This window comes from Terrapene carolina, unplaced genomic scaffold (assembly GCF_002925995.2).
Source record: "Terrapene carolina triunguis isolate 2854851 unplaced genomic scaffold, T_m_triunguis-2.0 Scaffold580, whole genome shotgun sequence".
Lineage (NCBI taxonomy): Eukaryota > Metazoa > Chordata > Testudines > Emydidae > Terrapene > Terrapene triunguis.
Window position 1 is genome coordinate 5,657,520 of NW_020664931.1, and position 27,069 is coordinate 5,684,588.

General features: G+C 41.3%; 1 protein-coding gene across 2 annotated transcripts in view; it reads left to right on the top strand.

Moving 5' to 3' along the window:
• MARCHF6 (membrane associated ring-CH-type finger 6) overlaps window positions 1–27,069 on the top strand; it is a 119,359-nt gene that overhangs the window by 59,573 nt on the left and 32,717 nt on the right. For both annotated transcript variants that reach the window (XM_024206374.3, XM_026659121.2), the window contains exons 11-20: window positions 2,999–3,057; window positions 3,944–4,024; window positions 6,523–6,591; window positions 6,689–6,763; window positions 8,159–8,293; window positions 8,824–8,943; window positions 10,302–10,402; window positions 12,941–13,078; window positions 21,784–21,985; window positions 23,432–23,501. In XM_024206374.3, the coding sequence (XP_024062142.2) occupies window positions 2,999–3,057; window positions 3,944–4,024; window positions 6,523–6,591; window positions 6,689–6,763; window positions 8,159–8,293; window positions 8,824–8,943; window positions 10,302–10,402; window positions 12,941–13,078; window positions 21,784–21,985; window positions 23,432–23,501 (1,050 nt within the window). The remainder of the gene's footprint in view (window positions 1–2,998; window positions 3,058–3,943; window positions 4,025–6,522; window positions 6,592–6,688; window positions 6,764–8,158; window positions 8,294–8,823; window positions 8,944–10,301; window positions 10,403–12,940; window positions 13,079–21,783; window positions 21,986–23,431; window positions 23,502–27,069) is intronic.

The following is a 27,069-nucleotide window of genomic DNA, read 5'->3' on the forward strand; positions in this document are numbered from 1 at the left end:
TACATTTAATACATGCTACATTATTATATCCTTCATTCTAAATTATCCAAAATACAAACATAAAATCCTACTACTACAACTACTGCCACAAAGTTTTAGGTAGTTCCAGGAGCCTGATTGTAAATTCATGTGGGCAACACTGTACTTTTATAATTGGTATGCATTTTGAGAGGTTGTCTTAGCAACCCAAAGGACTGGACACATTATTTAAAATACATTGTACATAGCGCAGAAATAGATGGCTTAGGCCATACACTTGCCAGGGAAAATGTCCCACTTGTAGTATGGGCTACATTTTTTTCAAGCAGTGTAATGATGTACACAATACTTAGCTTCCTGCTGTAAACAAGATGTGGTATCTGCATTGTATATGTGAAAACAAACTAGCACATCTAAAAAAGAAAATGAATATAGGGAATAATAATGCATGTTTTATTTACATAAAACCTAACACTTTCAATCATTTCTATTTAATACTAGAATTAGAAAAATCAGAAATTTCCTGATGGCAATTACAGTTTAAAAATAACTTGATAATCATGTAGCACAATTTCTGACGTTCCATTAGGAGCTTTGAAATGAAGTTCTGTATGACCCAGTTATAAATTTAGTGCAGTTTAAAATAAATTTAAGTCCTAAACTAAAGTTGTCAAGGGATACTGTAATTGTTTGGAATGAGTATTTTAAATTGTATATAATCTGTGAAAATCCTGCTTTGTAATTAACTTGAACTAGAACAAGTACATCATGCTCCAAACACCTGACTAGCAACTAGGGATTGCAGCTTTCAGTCAAGTTTGAGCTATGACATTCTATGGAAACTTGATAGGAAGCATGCGTCTGACGAAGTGGGCATTCACCCATGAAAGCTTATGCTCCAATACATCTGTTAGTCTTAAAGGTGGCACAGGACCCTCTGTTGATAGGAAGCATTTTCTAGTGACTAAAACAAGGAACTGGGAATCAGGACTCCTGAGTTTGATTTCTGACCCTGCCACTGTCTTGCAGTGTGTTCTTGAGCAAGTTACTTAAACTCTGACTCAATATACACATTTTACAGATCACTAGAATACTCACAGGGAAATCGTGAGGAGTTCACACTTTGTTTCCAGGGGGACTGTCAGGCAGAAGTTGGGCCCGTTTAAAAAAAAAAAAGAAGAAGAAGAAGAAAAAAGGGGAAAAAAAGAAACTAAAAGTAGTTTTGAAAACCGTACCTAATCCATGGTCCCAACTTTTAAGGTGGTTCTCTCCCCTTTCTGCTGTTTGCAACTTAAGCAGGTCTAAATCTGAGTCTTTTGACTTTATAGGGGCTACTAGAGTGATGCTTCCTCTCAGCGTGTTCTCCTTTTTCCTGTGGAGAGATCCTGAGAAGTGGAGATTTTTTTTCTCCCTGACTTTATACATTTGTCTCTTGTGCTTACTAAGCCACATTGAGAGATCCTGAGGAGTGAAGAGCTCCATACTTCTCCCTTATCTTTCCTCACTGCCATCACCTACTGCCATTGATTCGATGGAAGGGATTTGGACAAGTGAAGAGTCTCTGCCAGGCATGCTGCTCCTGCTCTTTGACCCCATAGACAGGACTAGGGACTAAAGACTCCCATCCCCATCTTCCAAGTAGTCATGTGGAACAGATTAAGGGGTAGGCAATCTCCAATTCTCTTCATCTGATACAGTGGAGCAGATAGAGGTAAAGAATGAGAGCTTCCAGCTCTTGCTTCCCCTTTCTGCTTTGAGGGCTAGGAGAAAGCACGAGAAGAGATGCCAAGGGGGAACACTGATATCTTTTCTGCTTCAGACTTTTCTCTCCTAGCTCTAATAGGGGACCTGAGGGAGACTAAGGCCTGGTCTACACGAGAGGGGATCAAACTAAATTATGCAACTTCAGCTACGTGAATAACGTAGCTGAAGTCGACGTACTTAGATCTACTTACTGCGGTAAATCAAAGGCTGACACTCTCCCGTCAACTCCGCCTGTGCCTCTCGCCCTGGTGGAATACCAGAGTCGACGGGAGAGCACTTGGCGGTCGATTTATCTCATCTAGACTAGACCCGATAAATCAACCCCCGATGGATCGATCGCTGCCTGTTGATCCAGCGGGTAATGTAGACAACCCCCAAGAGAGCATACCGTGACCCTACTGCACCTAACCACTTATGAGTCAATAATATGAGATCTTCAAGTGTGGGAAAAGAAGACTCCCTCATGACTGCTTTCTTCCTAAACTCTGGGAGTGGGTGGGAGGAATCTTTAGGATTGTGAATGAGATACCATCCTTGGCTCAGTGATCTGGGAAAAGGTGACAAACCTCTTCAAAGCTCCCCTTCCTGACTCCTTCGTCGGAGTGTGTCTTACCTTCCCCCAATATATCTTCTTCTTTGCTCCCTTCCCAGACTTCTGCAGGAACTGCGTTTCTCTGGACAATCCCCAAATCTTTAAATTCTTAAATTTCAAATGTCAGATTCTTAAATTATGTTTACTAAAAGGGAAAGTAACACCCAACTGATCTATGAAAAAGCAACTCCACTCTTCTGTAGTGGTTGGGGAAAGGCATACAGGCAGATTCCTATAGCAGCGTAGAAGACTTCTATCAAGTTAATGAATGAAACTAGGAAATAAAGCTGATTCAGAGCACTGTCAAATGAAAGCTGAATAAGGAACAAAATCATTGTTCCCATTTTTCAGTTATAGTAATCATAGATTACTTGTAATATTGCAAGTTAAAAAAAAAATCAGAGAAATGAGTCTTGAGCTATATTACCCCTTAAAAGTTTGCAATGTGATTTATTAGTCTTGAGTGCTACGGAAATGTCAAGTTTTATAATGAAACTTTCAAACTACATTGGATGGATAGTTACTTTTTTGTCCACTTTGTAAAACTGGTGAAAATTCAAACTATTGCCACACCACAGAACAGAGACTTTTCAGCATAAGTCTCACATTGCATTTGATGGAGAAAATGATAAAAATTGCTCTATTCCCCTTCATGTTTTCCAGCTTTTTGTCCTTACCACATTGGTCACTTCTCTGTTGTTGGCCTGGGTTTTGAGGACTATGTAAGTATGGTTATTTTATAATTTTGATGTTTTAAATTCTTAAAAATTTGTGCAACTTAAATTTTTTGTGTTTTATAGGAACCCCTGATTTTTACTCTAGGACAACAGAACAGCCTGGGAAGTTGTCCATGTCTTCATTCTAGGACCTTTCTTTGCTTTTAACTGTTTACCCTCCCCCCAAACTTCATTATTGTAATCCCTGTCTAAGACTCCCCCTTTGTAAGGTCACTGAATTTGGCTTTTTAATATTATATTTTTATAAAATCTAATATATTTTATGGTGGTGTTCCTTGATTGCATGGGGGATAATGCTTCATAAATTACTATTTGGGGGGAGGGATAGCTCAGTGGTTTGCGCATTGGCCTGCTAAACCCAGGGTTGTGAGTTCAATCCTTGAGGGGGCCACTTAGGGATCTGGGGCAAAATCTGTACTTGGTCCTGCTAGTGAAGGCAGGGGGCTGGACTCGATGACCTTTCAAGGTCCTTTCCAGTTCTAGGAGATGGGATATCTCCATTAATAATTATTATTATTATTATTATTATTATTAGTGAATGCCAGGCAAAGGAGTAGGATATATGGCAGCTCCTCCTGCAAGGCTGGCAGCTTTGCATTATGTGGTTTTTCTAGTGGATGCAAACTTATTTTCCACTTTTTTTGTTGAGGATGCCAAATGATTAGTAAAGAGAGTTTATTGATTAAATATTTGTCCTACTCATGTTGTAGTATAAAGCAGCCTAGGAACCTTGTCATTCCAAATCCCAGCTGCCCAAGTGGACTCTGTCATTAATATTGAAAGAGGACTGAACTTTTTGACGAATAAAAACTAACTAAAATTGAATGGAAAATATTTAAAATATCCCTTTTTTTTTTTTTTTTTTCTTCAGGTTCAAGCATCTCACTTTGAAGGCCTAATTACAACAATAGTTGGCTATGTGCAGCTAGCAATAACTCTAATTGTTTGTCATGTATCCTTTCATAAATAGTTGCCTGACTCTGTCTTAAATTCTGTCTGTGGATCATTATCTCTAGCCATGTTGAGATCAAGGTTAGAAATGATGCAGGAGCACTTTCTTTCTGTTTTCGCTTTGTTCTTATGATGAAACAAAGAAAAAAGGGCTGTTTTAGGTAAAAATTTGGATAAAATCTGTTTAAGTGCTTGACCATCCAGACTTAATTTCAAAACAGGCTGCATATTCAGAACAATAAAAGCTTTGAGACTTCACTCAGCCCAGTTTTCCACATATGCTAGTCTGTTTTATGGGAATGACATTGGAGAGGTCTTAACATGGAATCAGCTTCTTCCCCAGCTGACTGTCAGCTAACCAGGATAAAATTTCACAAGGCCATAGATGGAATCCATTGCTTTCTTCCTGAATGGCAGATCCCTTTCTGGAGGTCAGTCAAAGAAAAGGGACAGTGTGGTACAAATATTTCCGCCCTCTTCAGTAGCCACTAAAATACTAAAGGGTGTCCCTTGTTCACCATACACCATAATAGTCCAGAAAGAATTTTGCAGCAGTTTTAGGGACTGCACTCAACGTTAAACTTGAGAAACGCGCTTAAAAGCTTTGCGGAAATGAAGTCATGATTGGGAGGGTAAGAGTGCCCCTGTGATCTGGCAGGTCTTGCAATTATAATTTTTGTGATGTAGCCTGATAGACAGGTGTGGAGCCATCCATTTCTCTCCACACGTAGGCTTCTTGTGGGCTACACAGCTGCAGCAGAGATAGAAATAGGCGTACAGAATAATAACTAGGATTTGTGCCACGTGGGATGGGAAGCTCATCTACATAAGTTCTCCTGTTTCAGGCAGCTTCTCCGGATATGTTTAGCCAGCGTGGGTATTCAGAAACATGCTGCCTCTGCTTGAACTAGCATGCTAGAAATAGCAATGTGAATACGGTCTCATGAGCTAGCCGCTAGAGTACAAGCCCATCTGACCCGTTAGGTACATACTTGGAGGGCTAGTCTGTGCTGTAGTCCATGCTGCCATGACCACACTGCTATTATTGCTTGAGATAGCTTTGATCTGTACCTATGCATGCTGCAGTCACACCTCCTGACTGCAGTATAGACATACACTTAGTATGTCTTCCTTGGTTTCTGCACCAGGCCAGTAGCATTCAGAGCTTTGTGCAACTTGAATTGCTCTTGGGCAGCAATTCACTTGGCTGCACTGGAGAGATTGAAGTGCCTGTTACCACTATCTTAGGGTATGTCTACACTACCGCGGTAGTTCGACGGCTGGCAATCGAACTTCCGGGTTCGATTTATCGCGTCTGGTCTGGACGCGATAATTCGAACCAGGAAGTGCTCGCCGTCGACTGCGGTACTCCACCTCAGCGAGAGGAGTACCGCGGAGTCGACGGGGGAGCCTGCCTGCCGCGTGTGGACCGCGGTAAATTCGAACTAAGGTATGTCGACTTCAGCTACGTTATTCACGTAGCTGAAGTTGCGTACCTTAGATCGAATTGGGGTGTTAGTGTAGACCAGGCCTTAGAGTTTTGAAAGTCTGGGGAGACTTGGTCACAGACAAAACTGTGTATGCTTTAAAAAGATTAAATTGATTTCTGTTTGAAGGAGTAAATTTATTTGCTATTTAACACACTATATTGCAGTAGCACTTAGAGGCCACAGTCAGGTTGGGCCTTGTTGTGATAGGCACTGTACAAACACAGTAAAGTATTTGATGCCATGTCTCTCTTGAGATCCTCTGACCTACTAAAAGGAGACCGTTATCCAGGAATTTAAAGATATGTAGGCATTGTGCTCAGGGTTGCAACACGTTAATGATTTAGGAGCTTAAATCTCATTTTTGAAAGGGATTTAGACTCTTGGGAGCTTAAATCTCATTGACAGTCAATAGGATTTAAGCTCCTAAGTGTCTAAATCCCTTTAAAAAAAATTATATTTAGGCTCCTAAATCACTTAAGAGTTGCAATCCTGAGCACCACAACACCTAAATAGTTTTAAAATCCTGGGACTAAATTTTCCAAAAAAAACCAAACAAACACACTAGCTCTGCTGTGAAGAGATGAGAATTTCTCTGACCCCATTAAAATGCATATTACATTAGACCTCCAGACTTGTAACTGCACTGTTAAACTCTTGGTGGTAAATATTCCTGCATAATTTTTTTCAAAAGTGATTTCTGGTATCTCAGTTTTCAGTCCCCAACTTCAGATGCCTTTGAAAGAGGGCTTGATTTTCAGAGGATGGATGCTTAGCACTTTGGTAGGCAGGTCCCTTTAAGGTGTTTTAAATTAGGCACCCAAAATCATCGTTACTTTTGAAAGATTAGGACCCCAGCAATAGTATTCACACTTTCACATTAGTGCTTGACTCTTCCACAATTTCCTGCTATAAAATCTAGATTGCACAGTTGCTGATATAAATTGTATCATACTCTCCTGGTCCTGTTACAACATTTCATTTAGTATATTTCCTTGACCAGAGTATGTAGGGTTTGGCTGCGCTTGTAAAATTCCAAAGATCACGTCACTTATTGGGAGTCTGCTATATTGTTGTTAAGGTAATTATAGGCTTCTGAAAGCAAAAGGTTTTCAACTATAATTTTGTTAGTGATTTATTCATAGTTACTGAGTAATTTTTTTTCCTTTTCCCTGAAGGTTTCCTTATTAGTGGTTGTAGAAATTGGTGTGTTCCCCCTTATCTGTGGCTGGTGGCTGGATATATGCTCTTTGGTAAGAACAGAAATTATTGGAATGTAGGCCAAGTCTTACACTGTTTTTTTTTTTTCTGAGGAGAAAGTTCTTTTGCCCTGGAGAAAAAAAAATTGATATAAACTGGACTTGCAGAAAATGTCTCTTCTCTTTTATTTTTTATACTTTCACTGTTTCAGAGGTCAAAGGTAGTTTGTTCTAACGCACAATACAATACAAAGTCTATGTTCCTGTAGGCAGTTAAAGTCTACAATCTATGTTTAAAACAGAGCAAAAAAACCATCATTACACTTTTTGAAACAGTTACAAAACACTGTGAAAAGTCACTTCTCTGCTATGCTAAATGTCTTACCGGCAACTCCATGACTGAGTTTTCTTTATTTGGCTTTATTCTTTATTTGGGGAAATTCATACATGGTTCATCTTGTGGCATTACTATGAATTTTTCCTTCTGTGTATTGAATGCCATATGAGAGAGACTGTTTTTATTGTAGTCTGGGGCAGTGGTTCTCAACCAGGGATCTGGGGCCCCCTGAGGGCCCGCGAACAGATTTCAGGGGGTCCACCAAAATAAACCAGAGAGGGGCTGGCATTAGACTTGCTGGGGCCCAGGGCAGAAAGCCAAAGCCTGAGCCCCATCACCTGGGGCTGAAGCCGAAGCCCAAGCAGCTTAGTTTTGTGGGTCTTCCTGTGGCATGAGGCCCTGGGCAGCTGCCCTGCGTGCTACCCCCGAATGCCAGTGGCTTTTAATGTACTGGATATGCAGAAAAACAGTTATTGTGGCACAGGTGGACCGTGGAACTTTTATAGCATGTTGGGGGAAGGGGGGCTCAAAAAGAAAAAGGTTGAGGACCCTTGGTCTAGGGAGTGCAGGGGAAAGGAAGGGGAAATTATCATAACTTTTAAAATGTCACTTCCCCAAAAGCTAATATAAGAGATTACTATTAAATGTTTATATGGGAAAAAGCAACCATTTTGCTCTCAGCATTAATAAGATACCCTATTTCTAATGAGAATAAATGTACAGTACAGTTTAGTATCAGCTGATATGCTCATGCTGATATGCTTTGTAGTGTTACATATTAAATGTTAGTGTTTTCCTTGTTTTAGTTTCCTTCCCATTCTTAAAACTATGTGGAGTAGAGAAATATGTCACTATTTGCCATCTCCAGTGTCAGTGCTATAAGTATGTTGTAAGAACTGTGTAGTTTTCAGTGGCACTTATGACTTAAATAGATATTTTTGTTTTCTTGAATGCTCCTCTAAATATTTATAGTTTTGCAACAGGTTGAGATTATTTAAATGTAATATATAATCCAATTTAACCCTATTTGCTAGGTACAAACGGGATAAATTAAATGAGTAACCAAGGAAGAGTATTTGGTAAACGTTGATCGTATGTACTTTTTTGTATAGGAAATGTTTGATGCTACTTTGAAAGACAGAGAGTTGAGCTTTCAGTCTGCCCCTGGTACCACAATGTTCCTACACTGGTTAGTGGGAATGGTTTACGTCTTTTACTTTGCATCTTTCATTCTCTTACTGAGAGAGGTAAGTTCTTATTCAGGTGAGGGTATTATAAAATATATTTGAACAACTTTATGTACTGAAGAGTTCATTAGCTCTTCCCCATCTGTGTGTTTCTGTTATGATGTTTTTAATACATATCAGACTTCAAAATTTTTCTGCCTTAAAAATTAAACAATCATGCTGGTTACAAGTGAATATGGGAACACCCTTAGGGTGCTAGCCGATTGCATGCAAAGGAGTTTTTAATATGGATGTTGCTTTTGTTTAAATACTTCTTAGTATCTGTGAACTGAAATGTATTTGAAAGTAAAGATTTTTAGTTAAAATGTTTCCACTGTGGCCTAGTAGTAATGCTCTGCAGTGTTCTTCTGTACCTCTCGTTGTTGACTCTTGTATTGAAAAGTTCTTCATATTTATATCTCACAGCCTAGTTGCTTCTAACACCTTTTTTCCAACAGAAATCTAACTCTGTTAATTAGACAACATGCTAATAATTCTTACGTTGCTTGCATTTTTGTCTTTTTAAACTCAAATGTAAATACCTGTTTCAGGTACTGAGACCTGGTGTCCTGTGGTTTCTGAGGAATTTGAATGATCCGGATTTTAATCCAGTTCAGGAAATGATTCACTTGCCCATTTATAGACATCTCAGGAGGTTTATTTTATCAGTGGTAAGGACTTTTTTCAGACTTGTCCTTGAATAATTTATATTCATTTCTTTCTTGTTGTTGCAAATACAGTGCTAGCCTAGCTGACGTTTTGAATATTAGCATGTTTAACTTTCCTTTTTGATGTGTGTTCATTTTTTAGTTACTAAAATAAAACTGAAGTTTACTTCTTCAGAGGTGTTAGTTGTAACATATGCCCCACTTCAGATTATCTGAAATGCTGGTGGGAAATTTTTAATTAAAAGTTTTAAAATGTTTGTCTAGTACAGACAATCACAAATCTTCCTCTTGTGCTAAAGCCACAATGACTGCTTGTATCACTAGCCAACAGTTACTGTATTACTATGGATGGTGGAGGAAATCCCTTGAGGTCACGGTGCTGGTCTAAGCCATTTATTGCAACAAACATTCTGGGTCCCAGTTCAGTAGAGATGGGTCTGATTCATGTTCCTGTCTGTCTTCGGGTGGACCATGATGGCCTGGGCAGTGGTATCTACTACCAGATGTAGCTGCAGGCTGTTGAATTATTGGGGAAACACCTAAAGTCTTTCCTGGCCTCCCCAAGCGCTTTCCAGATGTTCACCCTGATGTCTGTCTGGAAGGCCTTTAAAGCAACATCTCAGATGGCCTGCTTTGGCACTGGTTTTGCAGATACAGGCCCTGAAGACTGCATACCTTTGAAACAGACTGCTGTATGGGATACTGTGATGCTGATATACTGTTAACACATCAACATCCTCTGTACCTTGTTGGATCACCCTAGTGGTGCTCAGCATACACTCCCTGCCATCTGGAGAGGAGTGCTGGTCAGTCATGCTTAGGACTCTAGAAAACAGCAGGATGTATTGGCCTTTTGTCATCTTATAGCCACACTGCTTTGGCTGCATCAGGGATGTATGTGCCACTTCAAATGACCCAAACTTAGTCCAACATATAGTTCTTTTTAAAGCTCTCAAATGCGTGGGTTAGCAGAATATAATGGAATTGGTTTTTGCCTTGTGAATCAAGAAATGAAGCTCTTGGCTAATTATCATTCTCTGAAGGTATGAGTTGAAATGATTTCAGAACCTTCATTAGACTCGCAGTGGTACCATGGGCCCCATGGATGATGATCAATTACAGCTTATATATTTAGAGATTAAACAACTTTCTCTTCTAGTTTATACATTTATTTCTCTTTATGGAACATAGACTACCAAAATTTGAGAGGAACAGGTTTTAATTTAATCATGGACCTTTGTCATACGTTCATTCAAAACCTTTGCAGATGGTTTACATCTTCATTGGCCCATCCATATAAAAAATAAGGCTTCATATGAGTCTTGTAGATATAATATGCATTTGTAATTTTCTTGTTGCAGATCGTCTTTGGGTCAATTGTCCTGCTCATGCTTTGGCTTCCTATACGTATTATTAAGTATCTCTTGCCTAATTTTCTTCCATATAATGTCATGCTCTACAGGTAAGTTTTTATTTTCATTCTGAAAGATGTTTTTGGTCTCCGTGTGATTAGACAGAGTCCTCCTTGCGTACTTCTCTAAGGCCATGTCTACACTTACAAGCTTACAGCAGCACAGCTGTACCAATACAACTGTGCCGCTATAAGAGTGCTCATGTAGCCGCGTTATGCCCATTGACATAATAAAACAGCTCAACGAGTAGTGGTAGCTGTGTCGGCTGGAGAGCACTTATGCTGGCAAAACTTATGTCTCTCAGAGGGGTGTTTCTTCAGGGTATTTTCCACTGCATGCATCTGATGAAGTGGGTTTTAGCCCATGAAAGCTTATGCTCAGATAAATTTGTTAGTCTCTAAGGTGCTACAAGTACTACTGTTCTTTTTGCTGATACAGACTAACACAGCTGCTACTCTGAAATAAGTGCTAGTGTAGACATGGCATAATTGTACCACTTTCACCATTACTTTGACATTGCATTCAGGCATGTAGAAGTTGAACAAATTATTAGTTTTACTCCATAGATTAGATACCCCATAGGTTATCATCATGCTGTAGTGGGGGCGGGGGGGAGCGATTAGGGCTGTCCATAAATTGCAGTTAACTTACGTGATTAACTCAAAAATTAATCGCACTGTTAAACAATAGAATACCAATTGAAATGTATTAAATATTTTTGGATGTTTTTCTGCATTTTCAAATATATTGATTTCTATTATAACACAGAATACAAAGTGTATACTGCTCACTTTATATTATTATTTTTTATTACAAATATTTGCACTGTAAAAATGATAAACAAAAGAAATAGTATTTTTCAATTCACCTAATACAAATACTGTAGTAGTACCGTAGTACTCTTTATCCTGAAAGTGTAACTTGCAAATGTAGATTTTTTTTTTGTTACATAACTACGTTCAAAAACAAAACAATGTAAAACTTTAGAGCCTACAAGTCCACTCAGTCCTACTTCTTGTTCAGCCAATCGCTAAGACAAACAAGTTTGTTTCCATTTACGGGAGATAATGCTGCCTGCTTCTTATTTATAATGTCTCCTGAAAGTGAGAACAGGTGTTCGCGTGGCACTTTTGTGGCCGGCGTTGCAAGGTATTTACATGCCAGATATGCTAAACATTCGTATGCCCCTTCATGCTTTGGCCACCATTCCAGAGAACAGCTTCCACGATGATGATGCTTGTTAAAAAAAATGCGTTAATTAAATTTGTGATTGAACTCCTTGGGGAAGAATTATATGTCTCCTGTTCTGTTGTACCCGCATTCTGCCATATATTTCATGTTATAGCAGCTCGGATGATGACCCACCACATGTTCATTTTAAGAACACTTTAACAGCAAATTTGACAAAATGCAAAGAAGGTACCAATGTGAGATTTCTAAAAACAGCTACAGCACTCGATCCAAGGTTTAAGAATCTGAAGTGCCGTCCAAAATCTGAGAGGGATGAGGCGTGGAGCATGCTTTCAGAAGTCTTAAGAGCAACACTCATATGCAGAAACTACAAAACCTCAACCACCAAAAAAGAAAATCAACCTTCTGCTGGTGGCATCGGACTCAGACAATAAAAATGAACATGTATCGTCCACTCTGCTTTGGATTGTTATTAAGCAGAACCCGTCATCAGCATGGACGCATGTCCTCTGGAATGATGGTTGAAGAATGAAGGGACGCATGACTCTCTTTAGTGTATCTGGCATGTAAATATCATGCGACGCCGGCTACAACAGTGCCATGTGAACGCCTATTCTCACTTTCAGGTGACATTGTAAAGAAGAAGCGGGCAGCATTATCTCCTGCAAATTGTAACCAAACTTGTTTGTCTGAGCGATTGGCTGAACAAGAAGTAGGACTGAGTGGACTTGCAGGCTCTAAAGTTTTACACTGTTTTATTTTTGAATGCAGTTTTTTTTTTGTACATAATTCTACATTTGTAAGTTCAACTTTCATGATAAAGAGATTGCACCTCAGTACTTGTATTAGGTCAATTGAAAAATACTATTTCTTTTGTTTTTTTACAGAGCAAATATTTGTAATAAAAATAAATATAAAGTGAGCACTGTACACTTGTATTCTGTGATGTAATTGAAATCAGTATATTTGAAAATGTAGTAAGCATTCAAAAATATTTAAATAAATGGTATTCTATTGTTTAACAGCTTGATTAAGCGCGATTAATTTTTTTAAGCGCTTGACAGCCCTATTTTGTTTGTTTGTTTTTAGGAACACTTCAGATAATGGAAGATATCTTTCCTAAAGACTTTTCGTAAAACTGGCTGTTCACATTAAATTCCTAAACACTACTAAATTCTTCCCCAGTGCTCAGAAAAGTATGCAAAAAAAAATCTTGGCTATTAAAGTCTAAGAATTGTCTGTGATGGAATCCTACTTAGCCTTTACTGTTTTACTTTTCGTTTAGTCAGATATTTGGTTATGATGGTCTTGGTTTGTTAAAATGTTTGTAGGAAATTCATAAAATTTTAGAATAGTCCTTATATGTCTGCCGCCTTGTTCTTTCCCATTGTTTCTAGTGATGCTCCAGTGAGTGAACTTTCTCTGGAGCTGCTTTTGCTTCAGGTGGTGCTGCCAGCTCTGCTTGAACAAGGACACACGAGACAGTGGTTGAAAGGTCTTGTACGAGCATGGACTGTTACGGCTGGGTACTTACTGTAAGTGTAAACAGCCAATATCAGTTATGTGGCCTGTTTCACTTTAACCTTTTTAATGTGGAAGAAATGTATTATTTGGCTAGATACCGTAACTGGCGCATTATGGATTACTTGATACATAAATGTGTGCATAGCAGAGAGGCATGAAAATGTATATAGATCAAATTATTGTACAGTGAATCCTTGAACATGTACTGCAACTTCAGAATATGCCTTTGCAATTAATTGTATTTGCTGCACTAATACAACTTTTGCTTGGTAAAAAATGATATAGCTGAATCTCAATAGCAATTTCTGTAGTCCCTCTTTCTGTGTTTTGCTTTCCATTACGTTCATCTTTTCGGAATGAAATTTTTGTTGCTTTCTTCTTCCATAGACTCTTTGGAAAATATGAGCAAAATTAATGTGTACATCTCTGGTGCTATTTAATCCATGCAAAAAATATAAATAAATCCACCCCTGAAAACCCTCCTGTGTGAGGGCATAAAGGTTGGAGTGGCTGTGACCCTCCCTCAGTTCTCTCTTACCACCCTTGACAGAGATGGAACTTGGACAGTGTCCTATGGGCTATAGTTTTTTTGAGCTTCAATCTTAACCTTTTTGTGAAGAAATACCATTTCACTTTTTCTCTTTCATTGCTCATGTACAGAAAAAAGTACGAAGAGACTCTCCTACACAACCTCTCCATACAGAAGGGTGAGGCACTTCACACCGACTGCCAGTATGGCCTGTTGTAAACCCACAGGGTTTAAATCTTGTCCATTGTGCGTCAGTCATATGTCCTTAATCAGTGGTCTCAGCAGGTGTGTTTTCTGCCTTGGAAGAGTACATCACCCAACAAGTGCTTCATTTGCCATTCTTGTCCCACACCTGAAAACTGAGAGATGTGTGTTTGAAATTAAGTCTCTTGAAGCAATCTTTAAAGGTCTTATATGATCTCGGAGAAGAGACATCCTCCAAACTGGAGACAAGGAGGCTATATACAGTAAGTGTTCTGGTAACCAGACACCATGCCTCTGGTTCTAGTAGGCAGAAATCTAAAAAGGGACCATGGAACTGGCACCATGAGCCTTCAGTGCTGTGTGCATCAGTACCGACTCTGGGGCAAAGAGACCTGGCACCCATATCATCCACTTTGGATGCCAAGCAGCATACCCTCACCATGCGTAAGCACAGCTCAAAGCATTCAACAAGCTCATTGCATGAGAAGGACTCATAGCATTCCTCCAAAGGCAGATCTTCTAAACCTTCCTTAGCGTTGAGGGATGGGAGCAAAGCATTGGCTGTGAAAGACTCAGGAGACCACAGTACTGATGCTGATGTCAACACCACTGGTGCTAATCAATGAGCCTTTCCCAATATCAAGATGTATCTTTGAGGAACTGCCTTTGCTGCTTGTTTTGGTACCAGCAGAATCAATACTGGTCCCATATCTAATGGCACTGCTGTTCCTGGAGATGTATTTTTCCTCGCCATGTCCAAGCTACTCCTCTCTGACTTCAAGCATGGGATCAGACCAGAATAGTACATTAAGGGGGGCTCTGGAAGTGCCCCATATCTGGCACTGACGCACAGCTGACAGTGGACAGGCCAATCACAGCCTGGCCAGTAACTGTACAATTTACCTTTGTGGCCCTGTTGGGGCCCACCTTCCCAGAGTGGAGCCCTATCATGTGTGTCTGGGAAAAGCAGGTCTCACTCTTCATCTGGCATCAATAGCCAGATCCCTGTCACAGGACCAGAGAAGTGTCCTTGTGAGGTAATGGCTCGGGAAACACTCCAGTTGTCTTCCCCACCTAATCCTCCTTTTTTCCAAATGAAGCTGTTGCCTTGACCCGACACCAGCCGTCAGTGACTTTAGGGCCTTTCAGACCTGCTCCTGAGGATAGCTTGCTGAAATCTTGGACTTTGAGACAACCGTGATCTTAGGTTTGTTCTCTGTTCAATATCCTCAGTCCCAACTGGGATTGTGCTACTAATCGTAGTATATTGGACCCAGCAAAAGGATTGCGGCACACCTCAGCCTTGCTTTCCCCTACTTCAAACTGAGTATAAAAGTGTTATCAAGTCCCATCCAAAGGCTTTGAACTTTCTTATAAGCATCAGACACCAGAGTCGCTTGTGGTGTCTGTGGTCCAGGAAAAGATGCCCCACAGGTCTCCAGTTGCTGCATAGACATACCCTGAGATGATCGTATTACAGACCAAAGAAGTGTTTCTCTTCCACTAGTGATCCATACACAACTGAGTCAAAATTTAATTGAATCATAACAAGACAAGGAAGGCCTCACCTGCAGACCTCATACGGTCAAACTGTCAAGGATTCCATCCAGACCTGAAGTCGCAGGACCTGACAACCTGGATATTGACTGGTTGAGTGCCATGGAAAATCAGGAAATCCTGACGTAGAGCAGAATACTGTGCAAGAGAGACTTATTCCTCCAAATGGATAGGATAATCAATATGCGCAACCCACCATGGCCTAAACACATTGCAGGCCCTGATACCAAAGATTCTGGACTACTTGCAGTTAAAACATTCTGGACTTTCATTTAGCTTAGTCAAAGTTAATCTAGTGGCAGTCTCTGCATATCATCGAATGATGCATTTGGTCTCAGTCTTCTCTCATACCGATGGTATCCAAATATGACAAGGGCCTAATGCATGCTTACCCACTGGTCAGAAGACCTGCTCTGGTATGGGACCTCAACATCATCCTTCTAAAGCTTGTGGACTACTCCATTCACCAGCTTACTCTCAGAATGGTGATTTTGGTAGTGATCACCTCAATCCAGAGAGTGAACAAACTTCAGACAGTCATGGTGGAACACCTGTACTTTTGTTTCCATAAAGACACAGTGATACTAAAACCTCATTCCAAATTCCCAAGGTGATTTCCAAGTTCCATTTAAACAAACCTGTATTCTTCCCAAGACCTCATTCCACATGAGGGGAGAAGAAATTCTGCACTCTGCACAAACCTAGAGTTGCATGATGTTATATTCATAGCTGTGGGGAACAATAGAGGATTTTCTTCTATTTGTGGCCACAGTTGGCTGCTTCAAGAGCCAAGCTGTTTCATAGAATCATAGAATATCAGGGTTGGAAGGGACCTCAGGGAGGTCATCTAGTCCAACCCCCTGCTCAAAGCAGGACCAATCCCCAGACAGATTTTTGCCCCAGATCCCTAAATGGCCCCCTCAAGGATTGAACTCACAACCCTGGATTTAGCAGGCCAATGCTCAAACCGCTGAGCTATCCCTCCCCCCTTCGTTATGAAGATGCAGCTGATACTCCTTATTCACAACATCCTGAGTCGATATTGCTTACCATTCACCTACAGTGACTAATGCTCAAAGAAGGAATGGTTAGTAACTCTACAGTAATTGTGGTTCTTTGAATTGTTATAGTCAGTGTGGATCCCATGACCTACTCTTCATCCCCACTTTTCCAAGTCCTCAGCGGTCACTCATGGGCTTTGAATTGCAAGGGAACTGAGTGGGGATTGCTTCCACTCCACCTTTTTATGCCTTCGCACAGAAGCTCAAGGAAGCTCAGGGCATGTGTGTGGCCTCACTGAACTCTGCTATTTGAAAGTTTCTGAGCTTGCACACATGATGCACATGCACCTAAGAATCCATACTGACTACAAGGAACTGTTCTGTTTTAGTAGTTTTTGACTGTTTCATAATTTGATTTAACGAAGTGTACTTGCACTCCCCAAAGCCTGTACTGCTCATGAAGGGGCATGAACATAATATTTCAAGTTTGAAGGTTTTTTCTTGACTGAATTATTCTTATGGAGGCTTGAGAATGGGATGGAGAGTGAGATACTTTCTTCCTCGTTGCAATAATCTTTTCAGCTTTTCATGCCTGAAAAACAAATGAGATTTTTAGCTCCAACTTAATAGAAAAGTTCACCTTCCGATACAGTCAAAACATGGATAACTCATCCCAAAGATGAATACAAAAGGAAAGTAGGTGACGTAGGGTGGTGGAGATGAGAACCAAGTTGGGCGGATAACAATGGGAACTATTACGCATCTTCAACTGTTGCAGTTACCAGTAGAGATGGCTCTAATAAACATTCCTTCAGCCACTTTTTAATTAAGCAATGGTGAAAAAAACTTAATTACCATTTTTAAATCCACATTCTTATGGGGTTATCAGAGTTGTCTGAAGTTTGGAGCTTTATGTAAGTAGTCGTTTAAGGAGGAGTTCTTGCTAGATTTGGAGGTGGGGAATGAAAAATTGCTTCTGAGCATACGTAATAGGTACTTGATTTTAGCAGACCCCCATAAAGTCCTGCCAGTTAATGACATTGCATAACAAAGATGGCATCCCTCTCTACGCAGGTTCACTGATGCTCTCGGACTGTTGCGAGGACAATTTTGAGGGGTTTTGTAGCTTTTTTAAATATTGAGACCTGTAGGGAAAACACTTTAGAACCTGTGACTTCTTTTGTCCACAAATTCTAAACTGCTGTTCAAAGGTTAAGAACATAAGAATGGCCATACTGGGTCAGACCAAAGGTCCATCTAGCCCAGTATCCTGTCTTCTGACAGTGGCTAATGCCAGGTGACCCTGGCAAACGGAGGCTTCTGGCAAACAGAGGTTAGAGACACCATCCCTGGCCATCCGGGCTAATAGCCATTGATGGACCTATCTTCTTTGAACTTATCTAGTTCTTTTTTGAACCCTGTTATAGTCTTGGCCTTCACAACATCCTCTGGCAAAGAGTTCTACAGATTGCATTATTTGAAAAAATACTTCCTCCTTCTTCGAGTGCATGCTCATATCAATTCCAGTTAGGTGTGTGCGCGCGCCACGTGCATGGCTGTCGGAAACTTTTCCCTAGCAGCTACCCGTCAGGCCGGCTGTGGAGCCCCCTGGAGTGGCACCGGTATGGCGCTCTATACACGACCCTGCCGGCCCGACCCCCCTTCAGTTCCTTCTTACTGCCAGTGACGGTTGCTGGAACAGTGGTCTCTTACTTGCAAGTTGCACTAATCCCTGGCTCTTCTGCCAATCACTGTATATAGTTACCCATTTGCCTAAAGCAACTCCTTATGGAGTCAGCCCTCCATCTGCAGTAGGACCCGGCCCCAAGCACCTCGGTGCAGAGCACGCCTCCTGCGGTGCCGTCTGCGGTGCCGAGAAAGGACTCGGCACACCAACCCAGGAGCCGCCGGTCCCCCAGGCCCCAGAAGCGCTCTCATTCACTGGCTGCCCATAAGAAACAGACCAAGGAGAAGTCCCCCCAGCGGCCTGCTATGGGTACTGCTCCCCGGAAAGGGACGGTGCAGGGAATGGGCCTCGGGCCAGGAACAAACGTCGAAGGCCCGTGTCTCCCTAGGAAGCACTGCTCTCCTGGACTCACCGCAGCTGCATGTGAGGGAAGTTATGATGCCTTCCACCCCGGACCACTTCTAAGCCACTAGGGGGCTCATTGAGATGACGGCATCTAAGTCTCCCTCTACAAGGAATAAGCCGCCACTCCCTCGAGGCACGGCACCGTCCGGAGGCAAGCCTGCCATGTTTGGCCCATCTGCCCCCTGACTCCCATCTCGGCGCTGCTCTGAGTCCCGGCGCCGCGCCTACACCCCGCACTGGTCTGACTTGCGGCATCAGTCTGACTCGCGGCACTGGTCCCACAGCCCCAACCCTCGGAGCTGCTCCCGCTCGAGGTGGTCGTCGGCGGATAGGTCATGGTCCCGCTTGAGGTCTAGGTCCCGCTCTGTGACCTCATGGCACCGTTCTCAGTGCCGGCCTCAGTCTGCACGCCGCTCACCTTCCAGGTGTCGCTCGACAGACTGGTGCACCGCTCCACTTCGCGGCACCTTTCTCCGCTTCGGCACCATCTTCGATTGCAGCATTGCTCCCCGCATCGGCGCAGCTCCACATTGCGGCACTGCTCTACTTTGCAGCACCACTCCACATCCCGCCATCGCTCCCTGCAGCGGCACCACCCTGCACCGCGGCACCGATCGACATTGAGGACCCGCTATGCTTCACGGCATGCATTCGGTCCATCGGAGGAGGATGCCTCCGGTGCAGTCTCGCACCGCTCCCCCCCCGGCTATCCCGCTCGAGATCACCCTCCCTCCACTCAGGCAGGGCATCGGGGGAATCTGAGGCACCCAGATCAGGACCGGTGAGCCTAAGACAGGACACTTCGGTGCCCCAATGGCAGCCTTAGTGGCAATTCTGGACCCCTTGGGCGTACCATCAGGCCCAGGGTGCCCCTCCTGGCTTCCCACTGCCTTCCCGTTCGGGATCTCGCCTCCCAGAGGCAACTCTCAGCTGCCCGCCCCAGGACCCTCCACAAAACCTGGACGCAATCCCACATCTGCCTGTGGAGGCTACGCCCAATGCTCGTGGGGACCCGGTCCCCGAGGATTAAGAGGCCACCACGGAACCGATCCTGCTGGTAGCTTCTTCCTCATCGTCCCCTGACGAGGCAGTGGCAGGCACTTCAACGTCCAGGCCACCACCCATGGATTACAGAGCCCTGCAGGAACTCCTCCGATGAGTAGCCTTGAATATGAACTTCCAGGTGGAGGAAGTGGTTGAATAGGAGGACCCTATGGTATGATATCCTAGCACCAGAGGGGCCCTCTAGGGTGGCCTTACCCATTATAAAAACTATTCAATCCAACACCAAAACTATTTGGTAAACACGTGCCTCCATTCCTCCTATAGCCAAGGGGGCTGAACATAAATACTTTGTTCCCACTCAGGGATATGAGTATCTCTTCACCCACCCTCCCCCATGCTCTCTCGTGGTGGAGGCAGTGAATGAAAAGAGAGGCAAGATCAGCAGGCCCCGCACCCAAATCAAGAGAGGCTAAATGGCTTGATTTGTTTGGAAGGTAAATTTATTCCACAGGGGGGTCTCTCTCTCTCAGGATCGCTAATCAACTCCTTCGGGGCCGTTCCTGTCAGCAGGTGGAATCGCAGGTGCAGATAGAGACACTTTCGAACGATTAGGTATCATTCTCAATGTCAACAAATCAGTGTTCACCCCAACTCAAAGGATAGAGTTCATCAGAGCCGTTCTGGATGCAACTCAAGTGAGAGCGTTCTTGCCAGACACGCGTCAACTGGCCCTCTTGCAGATAACACTGCTCTACCGCCAAACTGCTTCTGAAATAAATGTAGTCAAACTTTACTAATTCTGGGTCACTGAGAACGAAAATGATGCTTAAAATTGTTGATTGGCTCTAGTTTTCAAGATATGCTATTGGGTCAGTATATATGACCCTTGATTTGGGAATGGCGGAGGATAAGTGAGTTATAAAGGGAAGGGATCTCAATTTAAACCAGAAATGACTAAAATACATCTTTGACTGGATCTATGAATAAATCTATGATTGGGTTTGGACAGTACTTGCTTTTTAGGCAAAACAATGAATGATGCAATCTGAAGCTGGTATTGCGTCATACATGATATGAATTGCATCATGTTATTCCTAGAAGTCATGGATGATGCAATCATAAAGAAGCTTACATCACTCTGCTGAACAAATTGCCCTATATCAGCTCTAGAAATCATACAGTGTCGTGCTCTCTTATTTGTCAGTGTTTGATTTTGCAAAGGGACACGTTTCTGTTTAGCCAAAGTGAGCAGAGATGCCTTGTACTTGTGTGAACAGTGCAGATAACTTCTGCTATGTTTGTGGTGAAGTGACTTTTGCATCACAAAAGCGCAGTATAACCACTATGGTTAAGAAAGCCTATCACCTTTATTTTGGCTGCAAAATTGGAGATCAGGACAAGAGGTGGGCCCCACACATGTGCTGCAACACTTGTGCAACAAATCTTCGCCAGTGGTTGAACAGGAAAAGGAAATCTATGCCTTTTGCAGTGCCAATGATTTGGAGAGAGCCAACAGGTCATACCAGCAATTGTTACTTCTGCATGGTGCCTCCAGTTGGGAAAGGTGTGTCAGAGAAGAAAAAGTGGACTGTGCATTATCCAAACATTCCATCAGCTATATGCCCAGTACCCCACGGAGAAGGACTGCCGGTTCCTGATGCACCAGAATCATTCTCACTTGAGTCAGACGAGGAAGAGGATGAAACTTCTGGTCCTGACCCATCAATGTCACAGGTAGATTGGTGAGGCATGATTTCTCTATACAAAAACCATGTTGACTCTTCCCCAGTTATTACACTGAAGATACTTTTCACAATGTGAGTTGATATGTTGTTGTCCTGTTAGTTCCTTACATGGCTGGATTAATCTCCAGCCAACATAATAGCAGTAAAAGTGAGAACTCTTACATCAGTGGAGCTGTGCCTGTTTACACCAGCAGAGATTTTGACAGAGTTTTCCTCTTCTGTTCATGACATTTTTGTAACCAATGTTGTTTTTAAATAGTCAGATGAATGACTCAGTGCGTTTAGATTGTAGCTGTGCTGCCACTGTTTTTTAACCTGTACCCAAATTGTTTTTCTTCCAAGCTTTGTATGTTCTAACTTACATTTAAAAAACAATGGGTAGAACACGTACAGAAAAAAGAATGAAACCTGCCAAATGCTGCTTTTTATGCGTTGCTTCATGATATTCCAGTGATCAGTCCTTTTACCTTGTTCATTAAACAAACACTGATGAATATAGCTGTGTGGTGTGCTTTCTGTAGATTTTCATTCATGTTACAAATCCAGACGAAGTTACACAATCATTTCATGCTTTTTGCCACAGGGACCTCCATTCTTACTTACTTGGAGACCAGGAAGAGAATGAGAACAATGCAAACCAGCAACCTAATAACCAGCATGCTCGCAATAACAATGCCATTCCAGTTGTGGGAGAAGGTCTTCATGCAGCCCATCAAGCCATACTTCAGCAAGGAGGACCTGTGGGTTTCCAGCCTTACCGTAGGCCTTTAAAATTCCCACTCAGGGTAGGTAGATCGAACACTTTAAAAAGAGGACCATCTTTTTGCTAGGTGCTGTACAAACATAGAATACAGTGAGGTCCTGGTCCATCACTAGGATTCCTAGGAACTACAGTAATATAAACAAAGAAAAAAACATAGGGTATCTTTTAAGGAAGATTTGATGGTAGCATCATTTTTGGAAGCTAAATAATTAAGGCCCCACACTTTACTTAGTATCTTGGACGCTGTGTATTTTGTTAGCAAATGTCTTCCTAGTTTATACTCATGTAGCTGACTTTAATATCATTTTTTCAGTTTGAAACATATATAACCAGTCCTCTTGCATCCAGTTATTATAGATCACATACACATTGTGATCCATGATGAGATATGAATGCTCAGCTTTGTTTATCTAGTGTTTTTAAAAAAATTATAGAGATAGGAAGAAGTGTGTGTGTGTGTGTGTGTGTGTGTGAGATAGATAGATATTTTAATGAAGGCAAATAGATAATCAAAAGGACCTCTACTAGTTCCAAGGAATTGTAAAAGTGGTATCTCCACTTCAGTTTAAGCAAAAGTCATGTATGTCCCTGGGAGTAAACCATCAAAGGAGTCTTAAACTGTTCAGAGCTGTCACTAGAGGGGGCTGAAACTGTGCCAGCTTCATTTAGTGATGCCAAGTGTACCAGAACTTGTCAGGTCCATAGTATGGAGCAGAGATTTTTCTCCTGCAGAGCTGAAGATAAGCTTGTAGGGGGCTTCTGAGTTTCGCAAGAGTGACCTAAAGGGGTGTCCTGGAGCAGACCACAGAGGAAGCAGAGGTGCAATTAACCCTGGAACTGTGACACACATGCATTTCAAAGGAGACACAGGAGTCGTTGCCTCCCAGAATACTGTGTAAGATGGTATTCTTCTCCTGCCCCCAAGTAGTTTTAGCTGATGGAACTTTGTTTATTTTTGTTTTAAAAACAAGAAATATATCAAAATGCCCAAACCAAGGCATAGAATATTAGAGTATCAAAATGAAAGGGTCAAAAGATGAGAAATTCTAAAGATTGCCTGTGAATCTTGAGCTCTGCTGCCTTGTGTATTAGCACTACAATATTTTGATGACATAATTAAATACTGTTTTATCCATAGTACTGCTGCTCATTTTTATACAGGTTGGTTGGTGAATAAATCAGGGTTGTATAGCAAATGGAGCTGGAAACACTCAAATATCTGAGTCTGTGGGGACAACAGAATCCTGTGAATAATTCAGGAGCTGAATAATGAGTCAGCAAGTTTGACAGTCTGCTCTCCTATCTGAACTAAAATAACTGGAACAGAAATTTTGTGTGTTGCATTTACTATCTAGGCTACTGATTTCTAAATGGATGCATATCTTGATTCTTTAATGTTTTGCTAACAATTAGTTAAGCAACTTTCAGTTTTTCTGTTAACTGTCTCCCTTTGTATTTTGTCTTTCAGATATTTCTGTTGATTGTTTTCATGTGTATAACATTACTGATTGCCAGTCTTATCTGCCTTACATTACCAGGTATGTTTTATGCTACGATACTGTGTTAAAAGAAACACCCCCATACATACATTTATGGCAATAGTTGGTTTAAAATTAAAACTGTGCAATCACAGAAAAATGTTGGGAACGTGTTTTTTAACCTTTTTGAAAGCTTAATATTCTAAATTCAAAATGACAGATTCATAAATGAAAAACAGTATCTTTTTCCAAATGTCAATACAGTGGAAGGGAGACTGATGTCCATTATAGCATCTTATTGTCACAGTTCAGAGCAACTGCACCTCTATTCCCCCTCCATGGTCCCCAGAGGGAACCCACTTTAGCTCCCAGCTCTTCAGTTTTTACCCCTGTTGGGCAAAGACCTGTGTGTGTCTCCCTCCTGACCAGGGGCTTTCCAGGTGCACAGTTCCCTGCCTAGCATACAGTGTGATATCTCTGGCAAGCCAGACAGTCTAAAAGGCCGGGGTCTGTGCTTTCTTTTCTCTCCAGAGGCTATGAACAATGTAATTGCTACGATTACAAGTTACCACACTGCTCTTTCTAAGCAAGCATGTTTATTCTTAAGGTGAAAGCATTACAGAAAACATTAAAATAATAAAAGAACCTTCATGCATACTAAAAAGCTTACCAGAGGTCACCTCAACTCCAACCTCTGACTCTGGTAGGTGTCAGTGCTTCAAAACCCACAGCTGAGTTTTTCTGGTGGTTATAAGTTTATAACGCTCTCAGATTCAGAACCCGAACAATCATGAGTAGTTCAGTCTTTCCTTTATACAACTTGGGCCTTTGATCTTGGCCTCACGTAACAGGTGATCAGAAGACAATGGTTCACTCTTCAAGGTGTAACTTCAAAAGTCTGGGTTTTTGCATAACTGAGGGAGGGGAATTTTCATTCATCTTCTTCCCTTATATATTCCCCAGGAAACCCACTTAGCACTTTTTGTTCCAAAAAGTCCATGCTTATCTGGCACATTGTTCATGATAGTCCTCTGAACCCCCAGGTCTCTCATCTGTCGTATCTCCCCATAGAGAAGTTACTTATAATCCCAGCTCACAGGAATACATACACCATTCATTTAATACTGTGTACCCCAATGATACTTAAAAGTAATTCAGTAAAGTCTCCCAAACATGTTTCAGGAAACTGCCACATCTGTCATGCACCAAGATCATCTTCATGACTTTGAGGTCAAGATTGGATTTGATTGAGACTAGCATCCATCTGATAAGTGTCGAAGGAGCGAATGAGACTTCATATTGCACATGATTTGTATATTAGAGGTTGCAGTACTGATACACATTGACTCTGTTTTCATGGACAGAGTATTAATCAAATTTTTATAAACTGTGTATCTTCATTGCATACTTCTGAAATTGTTTGACATAACAATAGAGATTCTGTTTTTTGTGGTTTATTAATTTCATTTTTTCAGGGCTTATTTCTAGAATTCGAGTTTTATATAATGTCCAAAAATCAGATTTTTTTTTATTTTTGATATATTGTAATGAATAATATATCTTCTATAGTAATCGCTTTTTAATCTTCCCTACTGTGCTATTTGAAACAGTACATGTTAAAATGCACTAGGGAACTTCTTGGGTCTGCATGGATGCATGCCTGTTAGTGCACTTTAGAAATCATACCCCCGCCATTCACATTATTGCTTTGTGTAAACAAGCCCTTAGATACAAGTACTCATTTCTAGCGTTTTTCTGGTTTTTATTGGATAAACTTTTAGTTTTTGAGGCCTTTGGAGGTGAATGTTATCAGTGTTTATTGGAGCACTTTGTAATTAATTGTACTGTAAGTGAGATAAGTGAAGTTGTTTAAACCCTGTCAGCTAGGGAATTCTAACCTGTGGCTACTGTGGCTACAGAAGTCCTGGTGGTATTCTTATTAGTGACCAATAAACCAGTACACTTAGTGATTAAATTAAGCTTATGAATGATCTTGAGTTGTGTCCTTTTGTGATGCTTTGATATTATATGCAGATTATTACATTATAATTTTATTGTATTGAAAGCTAGTGAACTATTATTTTTAAAGGGTGGGGGATGAGTCTTCCTTATTTGTGTGGTAGTGTTGGAAACTCTTGTTGATAAATTTTAGGGCTTATGCAGAAAGGGGGGATCATTTCAGCGAGGCATCATGTGGGTTGCGTGTGTGCAAACGTCATTATGCAGCTTTGTAAATAAGATATCTGGCCTGGCTCATGGAAACCATAAATAATTGATCTAGCATAGTTCTCAGAGAATGATAATTGTAAGATGACTGCTGTGAGGGAAAGGGTGTAAGAAAGAATGGGGACAGAAACGGTTCACTGGTGATCCAGTGTAGAATTTTAATTTTGCTTAGTGGTAAAAGGCTGGTGCACCAACCCATTTCATTACTTATCTCCCCTGAAACTCTTGATTAGTTATAATAATCTAAACTAAAGCAAAATGAAATGATAAATGATAGTGTATGGTATATTGTAGCTAAAACAACATATTGTCATAAATGTACATGATATTTTAAAACAAAGTATGCAGATCAGGTTGGCACTGTATCTTGATACTTATTTGTGTAGTGCCTAGCGCATTTGAGCTGTGATCTCCATTGGCACAGTACCATACTATAAAGTTCTGTTATGCACAAAGTGATGCACTTTGCCTTTAAATTGTCAGTCTGCATACAGCCTTGAGATCCTTTTTAAGGTTTGCCTTCACTGAACAATTAGGTATCTTAGAATATGACCTTGAGGAGTTGTGTAAACTTAACATGTTAAACATGATTTTGCATTCTGTGTAGACAGGAACAAATAGTGCATAATATTACATCATATGATCGTGGGTAAATCCTACTGAAACCACATTTTTAACCATGACAAGATGACATGTTAAACACAACTTGTTCTTGTCTATACTAACTACAAAATCACATTACACATTATATTAGTTAACACAACTTTTAACATGAACTAATTATCTAGTGAAGGCAAACCCTTTGAACTCTTTTTAGTGCTGTTAGATGCCCAAATAAAGAGGGTGGCAAACAAGTCCAACTGTAACCTTTAACTGGTTACTGACCCACTAAGTGGAGATTGCACCCCATCCTAGCAGTTGCAGACAGGGCAAGCCTGATCCATGCATTTGTGACTTGCAGTCTTGATTGCTGCATCTGATAATTAGGAATGAAACCAAGAAAGCACCAGCTGGTACAAAATGCAGCAGCCAGTCTGCTTAGCAATAGAATTTGCTGTAAACATCCCTTCTGGCACTATTCTCTCTGCCTTTACTCTCAATTAAATAGTCCAGTTCCTGGTCTCTCTCTTGATATTTTATGCCTTCCATGAGATGGTCCCTTAGCTACATGAGAGAGCGCCTTTCTGCAACCATGTCCTCCTACAATAACTGTTCCCCCCCAGAACATTGAAATTGTCAACAAGTTGGAGAGGCTAGTAAGTTTTTGGAGATGGTATTTTTCACAGGAGATGTATCTAAATTATGTAACTTGCTACCTGTGAGAGATGAGTGAGATACTGACCATGGACCTGAACTTCTTATAAACTACTCCTTTCTTTGACTTAATTTTTTCTCAGTAACT